The 22,563-nt window shown below is 33.9% G+C and overlaps 1 protein-coding gene across 2 annotated transcripts; it reads right to left on the reverse strand.

The window, feature by feature from the left end:
* Window positions 1-1,892: 1,892 nt before the first annotated feature.
* Window positions 1,893-18,450, reverse strand: LOC121380935 (nuclear transcription factor Y subunit alpha-like). Of its 2 annotated transcripts, none has more exons than XM_041509977.1 (9): window positions 18,196-18,450; window positions 13,819-13,989; window positions 12,506-13,291; window positions 11,996-12,049; window positions 10,752-10,878; window positions 9,482-9,633; window positions 8,742-8,918; window positions 7,833-7,961; window positions 1,893-6,961 (listed from the first exon to the last, which is right to left on the reverse strand). In XM_041509977.1, the coding sequence occupies exons 2-9, from the start codon at window positions 13,966-13,968 to the stop codon at window positions 6,788-6,790; spliced, it is 1,749 nt and encodes a 582-aa protein (XP_041365911.1). In that variant the 5' UTR covers window positions 13,969-13,989; window positions 18,196-18,450; the 3' UTR covers window positions 1,893-6,787. The 2 variants fall into 2 exon arrangements, with proteins under 2 accessions (XP_041365911.1, XP_041365910.1); XM_041509976.1 differs by having other exon boundaries at window positions 8,733-8,918.
* Window positions 18,451-22,563: the final 4,113 nt, after the last annotated feature.

The raw sequence follows: 22,563 nt of genomic DNA on the forward strand, positions 1-22,563 counted from the left end.
ACCTTTGGGGTTTATTGTATACATTTGGACTGCAAATGCAATTTGTTTTGCCAAAATGGCAGTAGTTATGTTAGATGGATAATGTTCTTTGGCAGGTACCTGGCAATGTTTTATAAATTAGAAAAATATTTGCACCAATAAAGATCATTAAAGCCGTATCACATCTCTCCATCATTTAACATCTCTTGTCAACTCAAAACAGAAAAACTGTCTAATGACTAGGATTATGCTATTTAGCATAATATAACCATTGTGTAGAAGATGGTGAATCTAGAAAAGGTAAAACTCGAACATCATGTGCATGTGCAGGGGTTGGTTTCTCGGGTTGAATCCCTCCTGCTCAATCAAATTGTCTTTTCAATATTAACACGGGACCGACTACACAAAAAACCATGAGCTTCTGCCATTTCTGACTGCTTTCTTCAGATTCTGCTGCATCTTGATCTTAGAAGTTGCAAGTGTAGTATTGAATAATACAATTATTTCCCCAACCCCCTCAGCATAATCGGCAGCAACACTTTCACTGACCTCTTGTCCTTGCCTATCGATATAGTGTAATCAAAGTCACATGCAATTGCTGTCAGTTGTGTGCGAAAAACATGCAGAAGGAACATGATGTGGCTTTTGTAACAGTCGGTACAAGGACATACAATTATTGAGATCTGAAGCATCCATGTTTTTGTCTTGAATATTTTAGCCACAAATATCAATTTCACAACTGATATGTTTAAATGTGAAGTTTGCCAACTCTTGTTGATAGAGATTACTTTTTATTATTAATTTATAGCAGTATCTACAGATCCACCCACCAATTACACCTCCCCCAAACAACACTCATAAATCAAAGGCCATGGTCTATGTCCTGCACAAAGTTGTCTCACATTGAACACCATGTGACAGAAGTACCACCGTAGACCGTTCAGTCTTTTAATGAATAAAGCTAGGGCATCTTTATATCATATATAGTGTTGTGCGATTTCCAGTTGTTTTCAGTGTTATACTTGTATGTAGAATGAGTGTATTCTGACCTGGTGCTTATAAAATGTTTAGTCTAGACTCAAAACTGATAGAGTGTCTAACTCTAAAGCACTGGCAGTGCCATGCAAATTGTATATATGTGATATAATTAGAGAGATGAGTCTACACTCAAATATTATAAGTACAGACCCATCAAATATTATAAGTACAGACCCATCAAGTATAAAGTATAAAGAAAACAAAAGCTATTCCGACACATGACTAGACATTTAATAATTATACTGAATTTGATAATTTTAAACATCTTTAATATTACATTGAAAACAATGTGCAGATGAAAAGGTGAAACAATACTGAAAAGTTAGAACAAAGATAAAACAGTACAGAGTTTAAAGAAAATTGGTTAGGTAATTTTGACAACAAAATTATCAACTTCAATGGATTTGTCATTAAAACAAACATTTATATTTTACATATTCCAGATGGACCACAGTAACGACCATCAATTTTAACACTGCAAATAGATGGGGAAAATATTATACTTTTATTTACTTATTAAATAAGGAACTATTTGCAAATGCTGTTTACAATAACAATAAAATACAGCAGCGTTATCTCATTATATCCACCTAACATGATCATCCAACATTCTTTGCTTCATTTTGTAGCTAAAATATAATCTATTTTATGATGAATAATTAATCCTGCAACATTAATAGTTAAGAAAATATTATTATCAAAGATTGTAACTACTAATAAGAATATAAAATCAGTGTAAAAAATACACATACAGCTAAAAATTGTAAAGGTGTTGATCTACCGTAGCTATATAAACACAAATACTACAGAAGAATATTATTAAACAGGATAAAATTGTGTAAAAGGTTTGTCATTTAAAAGAATAACCAACAATAAATATAGAAAAATTTAATAAAGTTTGTTCTTATGGACTGGCAGTAAACGTTTTTTCTTAAAGAAAAATTTGTAAAAACAAATAATCTTTGTTAAACATTACATACAAGAAAAAATGAACACAATGAAAATGAACAATTGTTTAAGTATGCTGTGAAGACAGAATGCACCTAATAGCATACTTTAAAATGTAGTGAGCTTCTACTTAGACAAATCATTTCTTTCATTTCATTTATGATGCAACTAGATGTATAATCTGCAATCAATATCTGGTAAATATGTTGCTTAAGCTTCTTTTTATTAAATAGGATGACATTACATCATGCCAAAATTTCAGTTTTGTAACTGTAATTCAACATGTTACTAATTTTGAACACAGTGAAATAATGGTGCCCTGGTCTGTAATACTTTTGTTCCAGTACAGAGAACGGATTCATGAAAGACTTGAAGAAGCAACAACATGTTCCCAAGCAAACTCCTCCTTGCCAGGTGGTGTGGTGTGATGAGAATACATTATCAACCATTTGAGAACGTAGTTTTGAATATATGCAAGCATATAATGCATGTACTAGTAAATCATGGGTACTGATTTAGGTAGTTGCATTCAGTATCATATAGTAAATCAAAAGTACTGATTTAGGCAGTTGCATTCAGTATCATATAGTAAATCATGGGTACTGATATAGGCAGTTGTATTCAGTTTCAATTAACCTACTTAACGCAACAAACACTGAAATATGTATATTACAAAAAATATACAAATGGGACTATGATAAAAACACAAAAAGTCTTATCTTTTAATAAATAATGTATAACATATACAGTATCATACTAAAATTGTAATGTGCAAGACCAGATATGAAAAAGTGGAAGAAAGATATTATTAAATCTATTCAAGGAAAAATATAGTTAGAATAGTTAATTTTACAAAGTTGATGAACACAATCAGCCTTTGCATTTTTACTTTTGGTGCTGGGGTGTCGTTAAACATTCATTCATTTTACTTTTGGATTTACTGGCTCTGTTACCACTCAAACACATGGGCCAACCTTGGTGGCCTTCATATCCACTTCTATGTTAGTATCAACATCTGATTGGCAAGATTAGAAATTGGCTACATGAACCAGCAAATGAAAATGACAGTAGTCAGTTGTATATTAACAAATAGTTCAAAATCCCCAGGCTGTTAATATTCCCTAAGTGATACAATATTAATATGCTATTAGGAAACATACTGCACAGTTAAGCAGGCAAACTCAAAAGATTTCAGTTATTTTTCACAACAAAAAACGTTTGTAGTTCTGTCACAATTTACAGCATGATCAAAACAGAAATAATTCCACAAGCCATCAAAAACAACAAATTACGACGACTTCAAAGTAAGAGTTGAATGTGCCCCTTTAATGGTTTCTACTTAACAACCTTCTTGTCAGCTTACTAATTAGATATTGATTGTATTTACTGCTAAAATTGGAGGACACCGTCAACAGTGTGAAAAAAATAGTGATTCCAATAACTGTATCAATTTATTAGACCAGGGACTTTTAGTAGCTACGAATATACAACTGACTTTTGTCTTGTATCTGTTATTTATGTAACCATAAGGAACAAAAAAAACCCTTTAAAATTGGACATATTTTAAAATACATTTTGAATTCAATACATTTTACAGCCTCTATTATTTTTCATAAGACATAGCACTTGAAAATATAACTATTTACATTCAACACAATAACAGATGATATGTAATTGCACATCTAGTTTTGGATAACTTTTGATAGAGACATAATATAATGTATAATGAGGTGACATTAAAATACATGTAGCTATTAAATTTTAAAATAAAACTAAAATATAATACATACCCCGATAATGATGATGCATGACATTAAGTTACACCTAAAATGTTCAAATTTACACACACACACACACACATATATATGTAAAACAAGTAAAACACATTCAATATTCTGGGAACATGAGTGTGCACAACTACACAAACCTCAATATTGGACAAAATCTACTGAACAAAACACAAGGGTGGATCCACAACAAATGGCCACATTGACCACTTTGGCACCCTTTAAAAATATGACATTCATGAAATAAAAATTGTACACAAATTATCTTTCAAAATGGGCATTTGAATTATTTTTTTGGGTGGGTGGGGATTGGGGTGGGTCCACCCTTGAATCACTGGTTATCAATTTTATTTAAGTTTATTATTTCAAATATGAGACATACATTTCAAGAAAACAGATATGATGAACATGTTATTTTGTACCCAAATCCATACTGTGCATTTTAATTTATTGAATAAATATATCAGGCAATGCCTGTCAATGCAGTGTATTACCCGTAACAAATAACTTTGTTTTTAAAAAAATTGGGAATAAGAATAAACCCCAAACATTTTCTTAGATGCCTGTACAGAGGACCAACATAACAGATAACCCATTTGAAGAAACCAAGGCCAAGAAGGGGAGAGAAATTTTTCAGGATACTACTTATGTATTCCAACAGGTAACACAAATACTACAACCAGTTTCTTGTGTTGTGTGTCACCAATAACTGACAGGGATCCTGTAGATAGCATTGGTATACATGTACATGATGATATTGCACTACATGTTGCCAGTGGCATAAAAAACACAAGAATTTTGCTGAATTAAATATCTTTCTTACCATACACTTTTTTTTTAGTATAGGTGCAACTATAAAGCAAATTTCAATGACTTACAACTTCTGGTACTCGCCAAATTTACCAACTGCAAATTTTAAAAGTATTTGGCAAATTTTATTTTAATTTGGCGAAATAAATTTCATGTAATAATTGAGATTTTATTAGAAAATAACAGGTTTTCTGCTTTCTTTCAATTTTACTATAGTTAATTTGGTGAAATTGTCTGCTTACACAAAGCTGACCCTGTTTAGTTTGTGAGAAACTGATCTAGAAATGAAACCTTACTGTAAAGGTTGATACCATAACTGCTGTCATCGAAAAAAGTAATATCTATATCTTGCCTTTTATTTTGTAAACGCAAGACAAAAAAAAAAGATGAATAATATGTAGATGTATATTACTACCAAAAATAAATGTGGGGCAGAGGGTATTTGTAGGGAATAATAATTCAAGCTAATTAAGTGACATTCTCTCTATTCTGAATGTGCTTGCATGATTAACAACACAACTAATGTAAATCAATCAAAAAAAAACTAACTACAAAAATACAAAATATGCCGTGGAATGAATTACTATTTCAAATATGAGTATGGTGAACAACTTGAAATGAAACTTGCAATGCAATGTTTTATAAATTAGAAAATCTATTTACACTGACACAGATCATGAAAGCCTTATCACAGCTCCCCATCACTTAACATCTCTTGTTAACTCAAAACAGAAAAATAATCTAATAACTAACATTGTGCTATTTAGCATAAAATAGCCCTTGTGTAGAGGATGGTGGGTCTAGAAAATGTCAAACTCGGACATCAGGTGTGGGTTTTTTTAAGCTTGTACACCCTGCTCAAGAAAATTTTGTTCTTTTCAATATATTTTCTGTGGGGCATGACTCGGCCCGCCTCTATAAACATTGTTCGCCAGTCTAAACCCACCCCATCAAAAAGTCCTCAACATGTGCCTGAATGTTCACGCTGTGATGTTGGAATATTATGTTCATATCACTACACAGGTTTTGCAAGATATTTGGATTTGTATGCTCTCAAAAAATGGCATGTTGTACATGCATTTGAGACCACACTTCAGCAAAATAGAATTACATTTAACAAATTAGTGTTGTATGTCCAGGTACACCTTAACCTAATAGTGACAATCTAATTGTTTCATAAACTTCAGATGTATAACAGAATGTTCAATAACATCATCACTTTTTTACCTCTTTGTTTTATAGGTGTCTTTCAACGAGATTAGTTATTCCCATCAGCCAAAGGGATTTCTTTGATGAATTACAAATCTCTTTTGTCCCTCATTTTTGTTACATTTAAATACACATATAATTTAATCTCGGTAGGTGGTGTAATTTTGTCACATTTCATGAATAAGAACAAATGAAAACAGAACATCCCTAATACAAAACAATAACATAAGTCTTACATTTCAATGTAAAATGAAGCAAAATGTTAACAACATGAATAGATCTTTTTGCCTAAAATAAACATCACTGTACTAACAAATGTCACTTAAAATAACTTGTTCAAGAGGTAACAGCAATTTAAAATGATTGCAGTTTAAAAAACATATGAAACATAAATGCAAATACATTATTATTTTTTTAAAATAGCAACCTATCATAACCATGAATTATTTCAATGCATTTTGTAACTGATTCATCAAACTATAACAATCATTTATCTTAGAAATCTATTTAGAAAGTATTTTAACAATAAAATAAATGTAAATTCTTTGATTACTAGCATTAAAAAACCAGGATTATATATGGACCTCATAAATGTCCTAATAAAACTGATGCAAAGCCCCCCACACCCCCGGAAAAAAATTCCTTTTTTATTTTGAATACATTACAGTGAGAAAAGATACTAAAACACTGATCTGAGCAAAATGCTTGAGAAATGGTCAGTATTTCAACAGATTTCAATTCTTCAATGACTATCTCCTCCCATATAATTATTTCAATCCACTTTCCAACCTATAGTAAATGGATAAAGAATGGAACTATAATGCTAAATCTGATAAACCTCAGACTGTGTTAAAAGTCTTAAGAGGTATATATACTTTGATAACTCAATGTTCAAATATCAGTATTTGATATTATTATAAATACATATGCAATGTACAGCAGCAGGAAATGTATAGTGTGCTATAAATGATAAACAACTATGAAACAACTATGAAACACTATGTAACACCTATATATTATCCACTATCTAAAGATGTCTGCTCTGGTACAGGATAGTTTTGGTTTTGCACCAAACTGTTCACAGGAACAAGATATGATGCGTCTGTGCTGTTTGATTCAGGCTCAGGAGACCGCGGTTCAGTTTTGATTTCCAGTGGTTTGAAAGAGTCTGTCTCGGCATTATTTGATTCCTATAATGAAGAACCAGTGAACTTAGTTGATGGTAGATACTGCATAGAAACAGCACAGACATAGGATGGTGCCAAAAAGTGGGGGTCACATACACACATATATATATATATATATATATATACATACATGTAAAAATAAATAAAACCATCGCTGCAGCTACATGCACATGCCCCCCCCCCCCCTCCTCCCTTGCATCCCCTTCCTATGGCAGCGAAACAGTGTTCATAAAATGCTATTGCAACCGACATATACAAAATTCAGAATTTTGTTATAGTTTTTGTCTTTTAATATAATAAAACAAATTGAACTGTACCATTTCAAAAAGTGCACAAAATGTAACTTTGATATGCAGTAAAAAATATTTAGAATTAAGGTGACAAAGAAAATTTTATATCTGGAAACAGAATTAAAAAAAAAAAGAAGAGAAAACGAGCCTCACTTATTTAAATTATCACTAGAAATGAAAACAAGACGAAGGAAAAAAAAGATGAGTATTTTTTAAATCTTATAACCATTAAATGAAAACCCTTGAATGAATTGGTTATGCCAAATATACAGGACACCAAAAGAAATGTAAATTAGGGTTACTGTTAGTTTTAAATAGGTTTACTTGATTACGAACTTTCAGTTCTGTGAAATGTTAAACAGTGTATCAACCTGTAATTCTCCCAAATCTCGATGTGTTAATCAATTCTTAAAAAAACAAAACTCAATATGTTTAGTATATTTTACAGTTTCTTTTTAAGTAAGAGTAAAAATAATAATGCAGTCCACAAATTTGAAACTACCTCCTGCTACTTAAACTTATAGCCATGAAAACAAATACAGAAAAACCCCATTAAACTAAACCATGTAACAGTAATGTCATACCATTTTGATATTGTAAGCTGGAAATTCATCTGGTTTGGTATCTTCTTCTTTAATTTTGGTGAAAAACCGACCTCCATCACCACGAGATCTATGCAAAGCATGGCGGTGTCGAGATTCATGTAGATATTTCTGCAAGTTTCAGTGTAGGAAAAACATTAATATAATAATATACAACTTTTAATAACTGTTAAGCATATTTTAATGTTCTTTTTTTATTTAATCATAATAATAAACAACTTTTAATAACTGTTATGCATAATTTTAATGTTCTTTTTTAATGTAATAATAATATATGAAATAAGCTAGAAACAAAAACTGATTTGTCAAATGTTTCAAAATAACTGGCTGATTATATTATTACAGTTAAGACTGTTGACCTAGTTGTGAAGATTTGAGACAATTGCCCAACAACCCCAAAATGTAGTTCAAGTGCTCTTTTTGCTTTTCTACAGATCTTATATTGTTTTTGCACAAATCGTTTTTATCCAATAAAATATCTAACCACATCTTGGTGCTAAAATCATAAGATACTTAATATGAACATAATACAAGATAAAGTCCATGAAATTAAACAAGAATACAAAATAATTTTTTTTAAATATCTTTGACCCCTCCTGGAAAAAGGAAACGGGGAAGACCAAAAGAAACATGGAGGAGGACAGTAGAGAAGGAAATCCGAGAGGGCAGTCTGAGCTGGGGGGCTGCTGGAGAAGCTGGCAAAAGACAGGCAACAGTGGCTATCTCTGGTTACAGCCGTATGTGCTTCTCAAATGGAAGGTGATTAAGTAAGTAAGTATGTTTTTCCAAATGCCTTATTCAAAAGATCTATCTATCCCCTCATTAGAAACAAAATGTTACCACTGTGATTTCAGCAGTAAATTTTTCTTTTTTCTTTTTTACCTTTCTTACCTTTCTTGATTTTGCTATCTTGCCGTCTGCCTCGAGTTTGGCGCGTGCCTGTCGTCGTTTCAGTATCCTGTGGTACTGTTTGGCATTCACGTAGAGAGGCTCTTCCTCATCTAGAATGTCTGCTGCCAGCTGCACCTGCTGTATTGTGGTCGTGTTCGTGGAACCAGGAATCTGAACCTGCAGCACACAACAGGAATGATGAAAAACAAATGAAAGATCCTACAACTCATTACAGGCCCATACACAGGGGGGTCATGGGTGCGTACACCTCCCTCAAATTACCAAAGGTCCACATTTTTTCTCTCAAATTTAGATAATGTTACGTGATTTTTTTTTTTAAAGCCATTGTTGGTCCCATCACAAGGAATTCATACACTCCCACATTAAAAATCCTGCGTAGAGGTCTGCATCATTCTCCTTACATCCCACCACAACAACCTTCAACATTCAGATCACCACTGTAAATACTGGACATAGGACCACAAATGCAAGTTTATTGATTTATTGTGTAATTGTAAACATTAACTACTGTAAAATGTCACAAAAATTGGGAAAACCAACAAACATAATACTTGCCCTTTCATATATGAACATTATTTTATGTATTTATTTTAAAATGAACCTTTGTGAGTAAAAGTTATAAACTTGTACCACCTCTACGTAGTTTTTTGTCAAAAATTATTAACACTGTATTTGTGAAGTACTTCCACACTGTAGGCTGTTCGAAAGCCTGTACTCACCTGCTGCTGTGAGCCGACGACCACAATTCCGTTGGTGTTTGTCGACAGGTTGGCAATAGCTGGAGACACCACAGGGACCGCCGCTGGGGAGGAGCTGGCCGATGAGGGTTGTGACGTGATGTCTGTGGGTAGAGACTGAACCTGGTACATGTCTGTAATTGAAGAAACAACAAACTAACACACTCTCACAGGACTCGAATTTAATGACAGTACCGACGACAATTGCCGTAGTTGTAATATAAATTGCCATCGGTCAGGGGCTTCACTGATGGCAGGTGGTTTTTTTGTCGATGGATAAACATAATTGTCTTCGGTTGAAGGGACTATTTTTGGTTTTTACATTTGTTGCAAAAGTTACCAAATTAAAATTGCTGTAGGCAGGCTCAAAATTGCCGTCGTTGAGCATTTTTCCTATGGCAAAAACATTTCAAAATTGCTGTAGGTAACAAATTCTGAAGTTCGAGTCCTGCTCCAAACAAGAAGAGGGCCTAGTAATTTGGCAAACTTTTGCCCAATCCGTTTGTTGTTTATGCAATAAAATGTGTTTTCAATCAATTTACAAGCTAAAATTTTTCATTACTTCTTAAACAAAAATGGGAAAAACAACTTTTACCCCAGTTTTTATTTTCAATTTAAATTGTGAGTGAAATGAACACCAAATATACATTTTCAAATGTACGACTGCTAACTGTAAACAAACATTTTCAGGAAAGTTTTGGTCACTCAACTTGAAAATGTATAGTGAACCACAACATTTTAACAGACTTCACCAATATATCTGTTTTGCATATATATGTGCATGCATTTTCACCTCTGCTCCAGCAAGACAAATTTACACGTTTTTGAGAATTCAACTAAACGTATTCTATTGAAAATATATCTTGATGTTCTAACTGCAAAAACAATAATATTTTCAACCCCAAAAACCACCATATAACCAACTGTGGTACAAGTTTACAATATGTACACGTGTAATGTTGTATATATTACATCTTCCATTCATCAATCCAACAAGGGGCTAGGATGTAGCCCAGTAGTTAGTCTACAATCCACGACTGGTATATCAAAGACTGTAGTTATGTGCTATCCTCACTGTGGGATGGTGCATATAAAAGATCCCTTGCTGTTAATGGGTTAGTGGGTTTCCTAAGCCTAAATGTCAAAATTACCAAATGTTTGACATCCAATGGCTGATGATTAATAAACTTTAACTTTTTTCTATCTATCAATCCTCAACACACCCACACACCCATTTTTCTTTAAAACTCACTCTGAGGTTGTTGTGAAGGGTCGGTTGTGGCTGTTTGGGTTGGCCAAATGATCTGTCCAGTCTGAGTGTTGTAAAAAGACCCAATATTACCAATGATTTGGTTTTGACCTTGTTGTTGAATTATAACCTGGATGTAACAAAACAAAAAAAGTGTTATGAGATTATTATACAAGAAAAGTATTGTTGATCAATAGTATAAAGTATCAAATGTGGAGAGTGATAAGTCATACTCCTGAATGTCAAGGAGAAAAATCATACTCCTTAAAAGAATCAACATTGGAGAGAAAATCTGTGAGGAATCACGACCATAAACACAATTTGCTGCCTTGAGTGATATTAAATTATAACTACATATGTAAATTATTTCCAAAACAAACAAGTATTCTGAGAGTACCGGGCCAAACAAATTTTGGTTCAAGGGCCATAACTCTGTGAAAGAAATTGTCATGAATGACAAACTTGATCTATAACATCATATGATAAAGCCATCCACAAAACTTCAGCTCAATATCTTGAGACATTGCGAAAAATAAGTCCACAAAACTAATTTTCATATCTCCTAGGTTCCAGGGACATAACTCTAGTTAAAAATTAGTAAATCACCATGTAAATCAAACTTTATTTGTAACAGTACATGATAAAGCTAAATATGAAGTTTCAGTTCAATATCTTGATACATTGTAAAAAAAAATCTGGAAAACTACTTGTGGGACAGACAAACAAATGGACAGACAGATTGATGGAAATTAAACCTGTAGTCTGGACCAGTAGGGGACTAATGAAGCATTTTTTTTTTAATTTCATAGATACATGAAAGTAAACATTCCTCAAAAATTAAGGTCTATATGATATACATATTCAACAAATAAGGAGCCACACGAGAAGCGAACAAACAAACAAACAACAAAATAAACTTGATATAGAAGTTATTTATGCTTAATATTTATTATAGCTGAACCTGTTACCATATGAAGTAAAAAAAAAAAAAAAAAAACTTCAAATGTAGGAACAATACTTTTAAAGGACATATTTCTAAAATATGGTTTATAACATACTATGGTTTTATTTTGTTGGGACTTTTTCAATTTAAAATATAGCCTTGATTTTTCAATTTAAAATATATACTTGATGATTCATACTTCAAAATATACACTGTGGTATTTATTTTGGCCATGTCAAAAGTGTCAGCATTCAAAGCATTTATAATCATCAGAAACAAAATTTAATCAAAATAATTGACAAACCTGTTGTGGTATTGCCTGGCCTTGTATTGTCTGAGCACCTCCAAGCAAGGAAAACTGAAAAAAAAACACCCATTAAACAACCAATGAAACAAGCTACAAAATATATTAACATTCCATCAGTGCTTAATGTATATTATATACAAGTGGTTTGTAGAATAACTTGTTTAACACTGTCAAATCATTTCACAAGGCAATAAATTATATTGTTTAAAAATTATTAAAAAGTTCTGCTAATGATCAGCAAATTTTAAAAAAATCCACAGCCAAATACATGTATGTCAACTAGTGCACTAAAATGTATACATTTCTGAATACATTGCTCAAGAATATTTTTCTTTGAATTTTATTAAACATTCACAAAAAGTACCAAAAAATGGTTCCCAACTTTGTTTATAAATACTTATGCGTCAAAACAGTGAATATGCATAGTTAGTATATAAAAGTATAATGAATATTCAGTGGCCTGTAAAAGAATATAAATGTAATTACAAACTCAAAAAGCATTCAAACCTGTTGTAATAATTGGCAGTTTTGTCCAGCGATCTGAAAATTCTGTTGTCCTAAACCTTGGAGACCATTTGCCTGAGTCATCTGGCCTTGGAACTGAACATTCTGTGGTGTTAACGTTTGACCTTGGATTTGAAAAGATTGTCCTTGAGCTGTTGTAATTTGATCCGATAGAGCCATCTGCTGCTGCGGAACGAAGAGTTGCTGATTCTGTATCTGAACCGGCTGCCCGTTCGTCATACATGTGGTCTGTTGGCCCTGAACTTGGATTGTTTCCACACAACTTGACGTGAGCTGCGTCTGACCTTGAAGCTGTTGGACGGTTGTACTGGATGGCAGACCCTGCTGGCTCTCCATTCCCTGACTGGTTGCTACATCTTGCTGTGAAGACAATTCCTGCTGGTTTTCATTCGATTCGGACTCCACCTCACCCTGACCCTGACTGCTGCTCAGTTTATCCTGATCGTGAACCTGTATAATCTGGTTGGTTGAGATTTTCTGTTGACACTGGATGTCGGTCGGCTGGGCACTGGCAAACGACTGCTGACCGTCAACCTGTACAGGTTGAGACGAGGCCAGAGTCTGCTGGTCTTGGACTTGATACGCCTGCGTTGTGGCAAGAGCCTGCTGGAACTGAATAGGCTGTCCATGCTGGAGGGTCGTCTGTCCAGAGAGCTGTCCTGTAGCAAAAGCTTGCTGACCTTGAATTTGTAATGTCTGACCTTGAGGCAAGGCTTGTAGCATAAAGTTCTGGCCTTGAATTAAACCCCCTGGGTTGAACTGCACTATCTAAAAAAATATATATATATGCATTTATTTTATGGTGTTGTTTACAATTATGTTAAACAAAATACTGTACTACAATGCAGTAACATTAGCTGTGAATAGTTATAATAAATAGCCAGCCATAGAAGTAATCAAACCTTATTTCTCAAGACAAGTAATTAAAATGTTTTTTGGTTATTAAAATATTTACAAGTGCTGGTAAGTACTACTACTACTAATAGATGTGTTTTCTACAGTACTCTTTAAATCAACTACAACATGTTGCATACATGGACCGTCTGAAATTCATTCTCACTTGACATGATGAGCTACAGGCCTATGGAATTCATGGAAACCATCATTTTTTTATATTGTGGTAATTATCCGATAAAATCACAGAACTAAAATTTCGTTACACATTATCATGTAGCATAATCCACTATTACCAATACAAGGTTCAATACCACATTTACCAAAAAAATGGGTTCTGATGATCAGTGTATGCATAATGGTTTCATGTGACTGACTTACAAACAAGTGATATTTAGTACCTGAGGCTGCTGTTGAAGTTGCCCCCCATGGACAGACAACTGGACTGTCTGCGGCTGGAGTTGTCCCCCATGAACAGGGAGCTGCAGTGTCTGTATCAAGCCGAGAGGGTTCTGGCTGTCATATGTGGATGCAAGCTGCACCTGCTCCATGTGACACAGCACTCATCAGCTCTAGAACAAAACAATTTTCATTAACAACAAAGAAAAAACAAACAAACCTTTGTTTCACCAACGTCAAAAACATACATATCTTTTACAAAACAGGGGCCTAATTCACAACAGTCTCTTAGGCTCTGCTAGAAAACAAAGCATCCTCTTTGCAAGTCTTTTTGCATTGCATTGTGATATCGCAAAGTTGCACACGAGTTTAGTGAATTAGATCCCAGAATACCTTTTTAAACTGACATGCAATTTTTTTTAAATAATAATAATAATAAAAGCCTGTTCAAACACCTCTTACCATGTCCCTCCCCCACCACCCACCCCCAACTCCTGGACCCATGCCTGTACTACATGAGGGTCCGTTGGATACCATTGCCTCAAAACATATCTGATCAGCTAAAGCTAATTGGATAGATTTTTAAATGAAACCTGAAGAACAAGAATGTGTAACTATATTTTTTATATATAGCCTCAAAAAGCAGCTTTAAAATAAATTTAAATGTCTTTTCTAACAAAAATATATAATATACTGGACTTGCAGTTAACTTATGCATCAGATAGCAATCAATTTCAAGTTAATTTATGTCACAGAGCAATCAGTTTTAATCATGACTACTTTATTCAATGATATGGCTGTGGCAAAGAGGTCATAACCTAGGAGCACCCAGTCAAACGTGTAAATTGATAACATATGTACAAATAGTATTGCCATATGATATCATAAATAATGTATAATGTTCTCACCAAGGCACTGCTAAGAAACTACACCTGAGCACAATCTAAAATTGTGACTATGTAGTGTTTAGCATAAATGGTTATTTATACTCTTGAACTAGATAGTTAATTAAAATATGCAGGCAGGCTAAAAACAGCTCACCTTTAACTGAAAACAATTCTTTTTGGATGAGTTGCCTTAAAGTTATGTTGATTCAGTTTTCTGTATTTTAAAGTTATTCATTTGATATTACTTTTTTTTTTATTCCTTAAATTAACCACATTTTGATAATAATCCCGGAAATACTTGATATATCGGAAAATTGACTAAACCAAAAATTTGCTCGTGTGAGCACCGAGACTGTAGATTAAGAATTAAACATAACGCGAATACTTTGATTTCAACATTGTGATTTAAATTCAAATATTTATGTTATTAATATTTAACAGTTGGGATTGGGCAACAGGCTTAGCCTGTATAGAAAGAAAGAAAGAAATGTTTCATTTAACGACGCACTCAACACATTTTATTTACAGTTATATGGTGTCAGACATATGGTTAAGGACCACACAGATTTTGAGAGGAAACCCACTGTCGCCACTACATGAGCTACTCTTTCCGATTAGCAGCAAGGGATCTTTTATTTGCGCTTCCCACAGGCAGGATAGCACAAACCATGGCCTTTGCTGAACCAGTTATGGATCACTGGTCAGTGCAAGTGGTTTACACCTACCCATTGAGCCTTGCAGAGCACTCACTCAGGGTTTGGAGTTGGTATCTGGATTAAAAATCCCATGCCTCGACTGGGATCCGAACCCATTACCTATCAGCCTGTAGACCGATGGCCTAACCACGACGCTACCTAGGCCGGTAGAGCCTGTATAGAGAGACCTTTCTCAACATAATATATTGTTTAAAGATACCATCAAGTTTATTACAATTTGTGTTGGAAAAGATACAAGAAATGAAACATTACAATAAAGAGAATTTCAGCTATTATACAGAAAAATGTATGAAGCTTATTATTACAGAGCTGTCAACCTGGGGCAATTAGATCTAAAGAGTGAAAAAAATATAAGCTGGAGTCCAGGAGGTGGGGGGGGGGGGGGGGAGAGAAAGAGACACAAAGACCCCAAAGACCATTAGGTAAAAACTTTTTTTTTGGTTTGTTTAAGCCCAAAATGGAGATCTCTAGAAGCTTTTTAACATGCATTTAGAGCAAGAAAGGAAACGAAAAGGGCATTTACTTAACTTTAATAGATAATTCTTTCACTTAGTGAATAATGATTCTGAATATAAGCTTATTTTCACCATTCGTGAACACCTGAAATCATTACTGTTTTGATTTGTCCAACCAGTCTTGGTAGCACGTTTTGCTTTCTTTAACAGTTCCTTAGTTGACTCCCAATTGTAGCATTTTTTGTGCTAGGTTGTCGATAAACATTCATTCATTTCATTTACGATAGCAGGGTGATTGAGATTCCGAACTGACCATTTTAATGGTGATCAAAAATGTTAAAAGTGTGTGCATAATCAGCATATAATTCCATACAGCTCTAAAATACTTATAAATGCTTATAAAACATTTTATTTTATTTTAAAAAAGCGTGAGATTATAGTAGCACTGTGTAAGAGCGTGATGTTTGTTACAAATCTGTGAGACTCTTGCCAAATGCGTGAAAGTTGACATGTATGTTATCAAAACGTCCATTCAGGGCTACTTCTGGCAGTCGCCAAATTCGCCAATGGCAAATTTAAAAAAAAAAATGCCAAATTTTATTTTAAGTTGGTGAAATAACTTTCCTACATTTTATTAGAAAATAACTGGTAGTTTTCTGCCATGTTTGAAGTTGAATAGATAATTTGGTGAAACATTATGTTCACCCAGAGCTAGCCATTCCATACTTCTTGTCAGCTTAAAAAATATTTTTAAAAACATTGATTTTCAAATACATGTCTTACATGTAGTTTAAACATCACACTCCAACATGTTATCTTAAAACTTAAGGGTACTTCTGGAGGCAGGTGATTTTTCAACACTGGATTTTTTAAAACACAAGACCTTAAATAAGAAACCTACTGTCACTCAGACACCTATAGGCTACCAACTCTGTAATAAAGAAAATGTCCATAGCAAAAAACATATCAATGGAAAAAAAAAACTGAATATAGTCCAAGGCAAAAAAGTGTCGTTTAGAATTATAAACGTCCACACCATTGCCGATTACCATGGGCAATTGCAGGGGTTGGGCTACTACCAAAAACCAGTAATGGATCATTTATATGCAATTTCCCATAGAGGTCAGCACATTCTACAACAGGCACTGGTTAATACAGGGAAAAACAATGTATTCACAGAACTATGTGAAATTGGGGCAATTCAACAATTATGCAACATTCATATGTTTACGGTTTGATCGCCATAAATTAAAAAAACTACAGGCTTTTTTTTTTACATATATGTATATAGGTCATGTGTTTTTGCCTTATTTAATTTCAAAAGTACAAAAATTAGTTTTGAAGGTATAAGGTATCAAAAACTAAGACATACTTTAATTTTTTTGGCTAGATGAGTTTGCACCCTTAACTGGGTAAGAATGAGAATGTAAACTAATGGTAAGTGGCATATTGGGAAAGCCCAAATGTCCCGATTCAGTAGACAGTGATTCAAAAGAGTGATCATAAATATAAATTTTTCAGCTAATTAAAAAATGTAAATATATATTATCTGCAATTTTGTTTAAGATTTAACAAAAATAGAACAGTCAAACTCTGTGTGTGAACAATTTTTCATGGTCAGTCTCCATTACTTTTTTCCTGTTAAATAAGTAGAATGAAAGAAAAGAAAATGAAAAAAGTAATAAGATTGTACCATTAAATACACAAACTGGTCAAACAATTCATTAAAATGTGCATAAACACACATAAATGTTCTGATATAGCCTATTATAGGCCTATAGCCTACAACTTAATCAACATATCCTATGTAATTTTATTTGATATCAGTAATTCGTGTTAGTACTTAAAAGGTTAAAACAAGAAAACAAAATCGCTCTAGGGTTAGGTATACTGTATGTACAATTACAAAGAATGACGCAGATAATTATCATATAATATTATGTAGATAATCGCGCTTTGTTTTGTTTATATTTCTTTAAATTTACAGTATACACATACGTGTAAAAAGAATGATATTTATGTATAAACCTAGATTCCATTTCATCTTTCTATTTAAAAGAAACTATGACACTTGTTTTGTTGTATATTTAAAGGAAATAGCCAAAAATATCGCGAATGTTTTCGCAGACAAAGAACATGACCTAAATACGTCAGTTTTGGAATGGCACTGGAATACGTTTTCGGGCGACTTTTAACAAAATTGTACGACTATTTACATGGCTTTTATAAAGCTATTTGATGTTAAAGAGTGCCGACCAATGCGTAAATGTGTGTCACAACGATTACCAAAGTACAATGAATAAGATAATTTGAGGACTTACATTGGGCCGATGGATTCGGTGCGATGGTAAGGTGATTGGTTATGCCATTCAACAAGGACGAATCATGGACGTCTACACCACTGTAGCTGTTACGCTATTGGCTCCGGTGGACAGAGTACATACACTCCTCCCATGGAAAAAGTAGTAAAACGTTTGCGCGCGTGTATTACAACAAAGAACAATGTTGTTGCACCGAAACGTTTACTTGTGATTTGTATAACGTAGTATTAGTTTACTTGGCACGCGCTCTCAATGTTTGGGTGGAATATAAAATAGTTATGTTATAACCGGAGGAGTAATATAGCGAGACGGAACAGCGTTGGTCCGGTCAATAACAAATATCACGTGATAAAACACCCACGTGCTTTATTTTGCGATGGCAATTCAGACACACAGAAATTAGCGTTATGTATTCCAGCGAATTATCGACTTTTTACCTGAATAAAGCTGTCTCTACATTATGTTGTCATACATTTACATAGGCCCTGTAATAGTTCATATGTATTTGGCAGTGCAAGTCTATTCATGTCATAATTGTTATTTGTGATACTATTATAATACAAAATAAAATACATTTTTAAGGTGGTAGTATGTGGGTGGGTGTGGTGTGTCATATTACATATACTATATAGTATCATTCAAGATTTAGCAATAGTTACCCAAGGCCGTACCTCCGGGGGGTGGGGCAGAAGCCCCCTGAGAATATCACTCTTTTTTTTACTCCAGAAAATAGCATACACATCTCAAGCTTTAATTTGTATAATGTTTGATTTGTTTATAAAAAGTAGTGCCCCCCCCCCCCCCCCCCAGATTTTGATCATGGTACGGTCCTGTTACTGATACAATTTCAAATTGTATGTAAAGACAGAACGGTCTGGAGGATGGGTAGCAAAGGACCCGTCACGAATATGACTGAATGGGTGTTTGTCGAGTTTTGTAACTAGTATTTTCAAGAACAATATTTTTAATTCGTATGTACAGGCGCGGCGGAGCATTACCCAATAATTCTGAATCAAAAATATTATTGGTAGTAAATCTTAAGGCAGAGATAAATTTTACTTGTAGAATGTAGGAAATTGCATTTCAGGACATCTAGTTTTCAAAATTTTATGGTGGAGCATATGCCCCCGAACCTTCTAGAAACTTTGCCATGCGTCCTCGATCTCAGTCATCTCCTCCACCCCCAATGTCTACTTTCTTGCACCGTGCCTGATTTTACATATTATGTTAACTATAAATATAGGTTTTATAATGGTAGTAGGCGTGGATTCAGACGGGGGCTCAAAGCCCCCCCCCCCCCCACACACACACACATTTATGGTCAAACAATATATATTACAGAATACACAAACATGCAAAGTTATCCCGTCCACCTGTGAAGGATCTTTAAATTCTGTTTTCAAAAACTACAAAGGGTTTTGGGCCCCCTCTATTAAAAAATCCTGGATCCGCGCCTGGGTAGTGAAGGCCCAGCATGCTCGCCAAGAATATCTTCAGTGGGTCTATAGTCATGCCAAATTATCCAAATTGGACATAACAAAAACAAATGGACATCTACTGTTTAGCTCATGCCAATAACTGGCAGCTAGGGGACAGTTATTAAATGATATATCTTAAATCCTATGTAAAGCTGTATAATATATTATACATTTCTATGGCTTTTGAAGCGGCTCGTCTCACCCTAGGTCAAAAATCCATTATTGACTGAGCCATGGCATTACATCAATATATTCCGATTTATTGATGGACAAGGAAATCCAGGAAAGGAATGTTGAACACCGTGGCACATTTTAATCAATGGCTATTTTTGTGTTTAACATGATTATTGTACATAAGTTTATCTTACTGAAAAAGCAGAAACCTCTTTTACATGCACTTTCCACAGGCGAGACAGTACATACCATGGTCATTGATGTAAAAGTCATGTGATTTCATGAATTACAATTTTAGACATTTCCTCCATTCCTGTAGGGGTGGGACATAGCCCAGTTTGTTTGATGCGCAGTCAGTCTAGGATCGATCCCCGTCGATGGGCCCCATAAGGCTATTTCTTGTTCCAGCCAATACATCATGACTGATATATCAATGTTTGTGGTATGTGCTATCCTGTCTATGAGATGATGCATATAAAAGATCCCTTGCTGCTAATTGAAAGAGTAGCTCATGAAATGGCTACAGCGGGTTTCCTTTCTTTAATATATTTGTGGTCCTTCACAATACGTACGACGCTATATAACCATAAATAAAATGTGTTGAGTGCGTCATTAAATAAAACATTTCCTTCCTTCCATTCCTGTATGTAAAAGTACACATTTATATATACTTAAGATAAGATGTACAGGCAGGCTACATGCATTCTTACATACACACACAATACATAATGAAGAGGGTTAGGCCAGCAGAAAATTTTAAGTAGAAAATTGTATTTCTAAGGACAAAACTGGTTGAGGTTACATCCTTTCAATACAGTGTATTGCTAGAGTTGGGTCAACTTCATTATTTATGTACAAAAAATAAAAAAAATAAAATAAAAATAAGTTTTCAAAAATGAGTTTATTTCAGTAGTGGAAAGATCACCATGCTAAAATTTCATTTATGCACAAATCCATTTGCAGATTGAACCATGGGGAGGCAGTGGTTTGAATTTGGAATATTGTCATTACTGTACCTCAGTTGAAGTCTTGATAGTAGAAAGTGTTACATAAAGTTCTCTGTAATAAAGTATACTAATGGTAAAACGTTCCTGTCTATCATTAAGATCTCACCAATACTTATTCTTTTCAAATAAATCAACCTTTTGTTTGCCATACATGTATTATTTATCTGATAAAAGTACGGTTAACCAGTCATAACTTCTGAACCTAAAGTGCAGTCTACATCATGCTTGGTGCGTCGTTGATCATTTAATAGAACAACATATTGCAGAACAGTTGTTTTTGTTTTTTTAAATCATACGACTGGTTGCGTAGTTCTTCCAACAATTGTTCTTACTTCATGGATGTTTCAGGATGTCAGACTTGTCATTTCCAAATGATTCTGGTGTACTAGCCTGATATAGGCATTTTTCAAACGTGACGTCACACATAGGTTCCCTAAATACAGATTTGTAGTACTCCTAACCATTGATAACATCTCCGCAGACACTGCATGGTGTTCGGATGAACACTAATGAATACCACAACACTCTTAACATTTTTGTGCCATTCCAACTTAAGTATACCAATTGCTAGATGTCCATTTTCTGAAAAGTGTGACATTACCGTGATGATAATCAGATGCCACCAAGTGGTTTTTTGAGTGATGAGAAACCATACAATCTTTTTGCAATCCAATAATATGGAAAATAACATTAACCAGGATCACGTGACCCAAAATACCCATAAGGAAGCTGTGCGCATAAATCATGAATAGCATGTGCAGTTGTCAGAACATCTGGAATATCAAAGGGAGTGGTTACACAATCATTTTCTAAAATTTTCATGGTCAGACTTCAAGTAAATAAAATTTTGCATACATTCATTTGGATAACAGGAATCTTTTTCCAGTGGTATATTTTACAGGCTGTCGAGCACAGCCTTATGGAAAAAAAGAGTGAAAATATAGAAAAAGTTGGAAACTATGACAAAAGTAGGTCAAACAGTATGTAGCAACATTATTCATGCTCATACTGGGTAAAATGAATGTGTTAAATCGAAAAAGTATTATTACTGAAAAAATACTTGTTAAAAATGTATGTGGTACTTTAACGTCATCTGCTTGTATAACTATTTTAAGAAGTGATTTAGACATTTTGAAGGTGAAATTTAACATTGATGTTTAAGGTCAACACACAAGATTACTAAATTTCAACAGTGAAGTTAGAGACAAAAATACAAATGATATATCTTGCTGGGGGGTAATCCTGTTAGTCCAGTGGCAGAACAGAAAAGCATGTTTTAGGGTATATACAATGTTTTATTGTTGTGTCAGGTAGATTGGACCTTCCTGAACATATTTCAGCCGGGTGACAAGCTGTCACCCTTGAGCAATTTGTTTTACAACCTAAATTCAAAATGACCACCACAAAATATTGTTTTTTGCCATATCTTTGTTAATAATGGACATAGAGGGCTGATGTTTGTGGCAAACTCCAGTTTTTCATATGCTAGAAGCACAATAATATGATTACACAGAGTCTATAATAAAAGTTTCATTGGTGTCCAGGTACGTTTGTGAAAAAAAAAATATGAAAAAATGCCAGAAAACAAAATCATAATCATGATTTTGAAGATGGCCTACAGTATGGCAAATGGAAGGATTTAACTACTTTCCAAAACTTCTGAAAGATTTATTTTTTATTTTATCTTACAGCTTAAAATACCCATGAAT

Source organism: Gigantopelta aegis, chromosome 9, assembly GCF_016097555.1.
Source record: "Gigantopelta aegis isolate Gae_Host chromosome 9, Gae_host_genome, whole genome shotgun sequence".
NCBI lineage: Eukaryota > Metazoa > Mollusca > Gastropoda > Neomphalida > Peltospiridae > Gigantopelta > Gigantopelta aegis.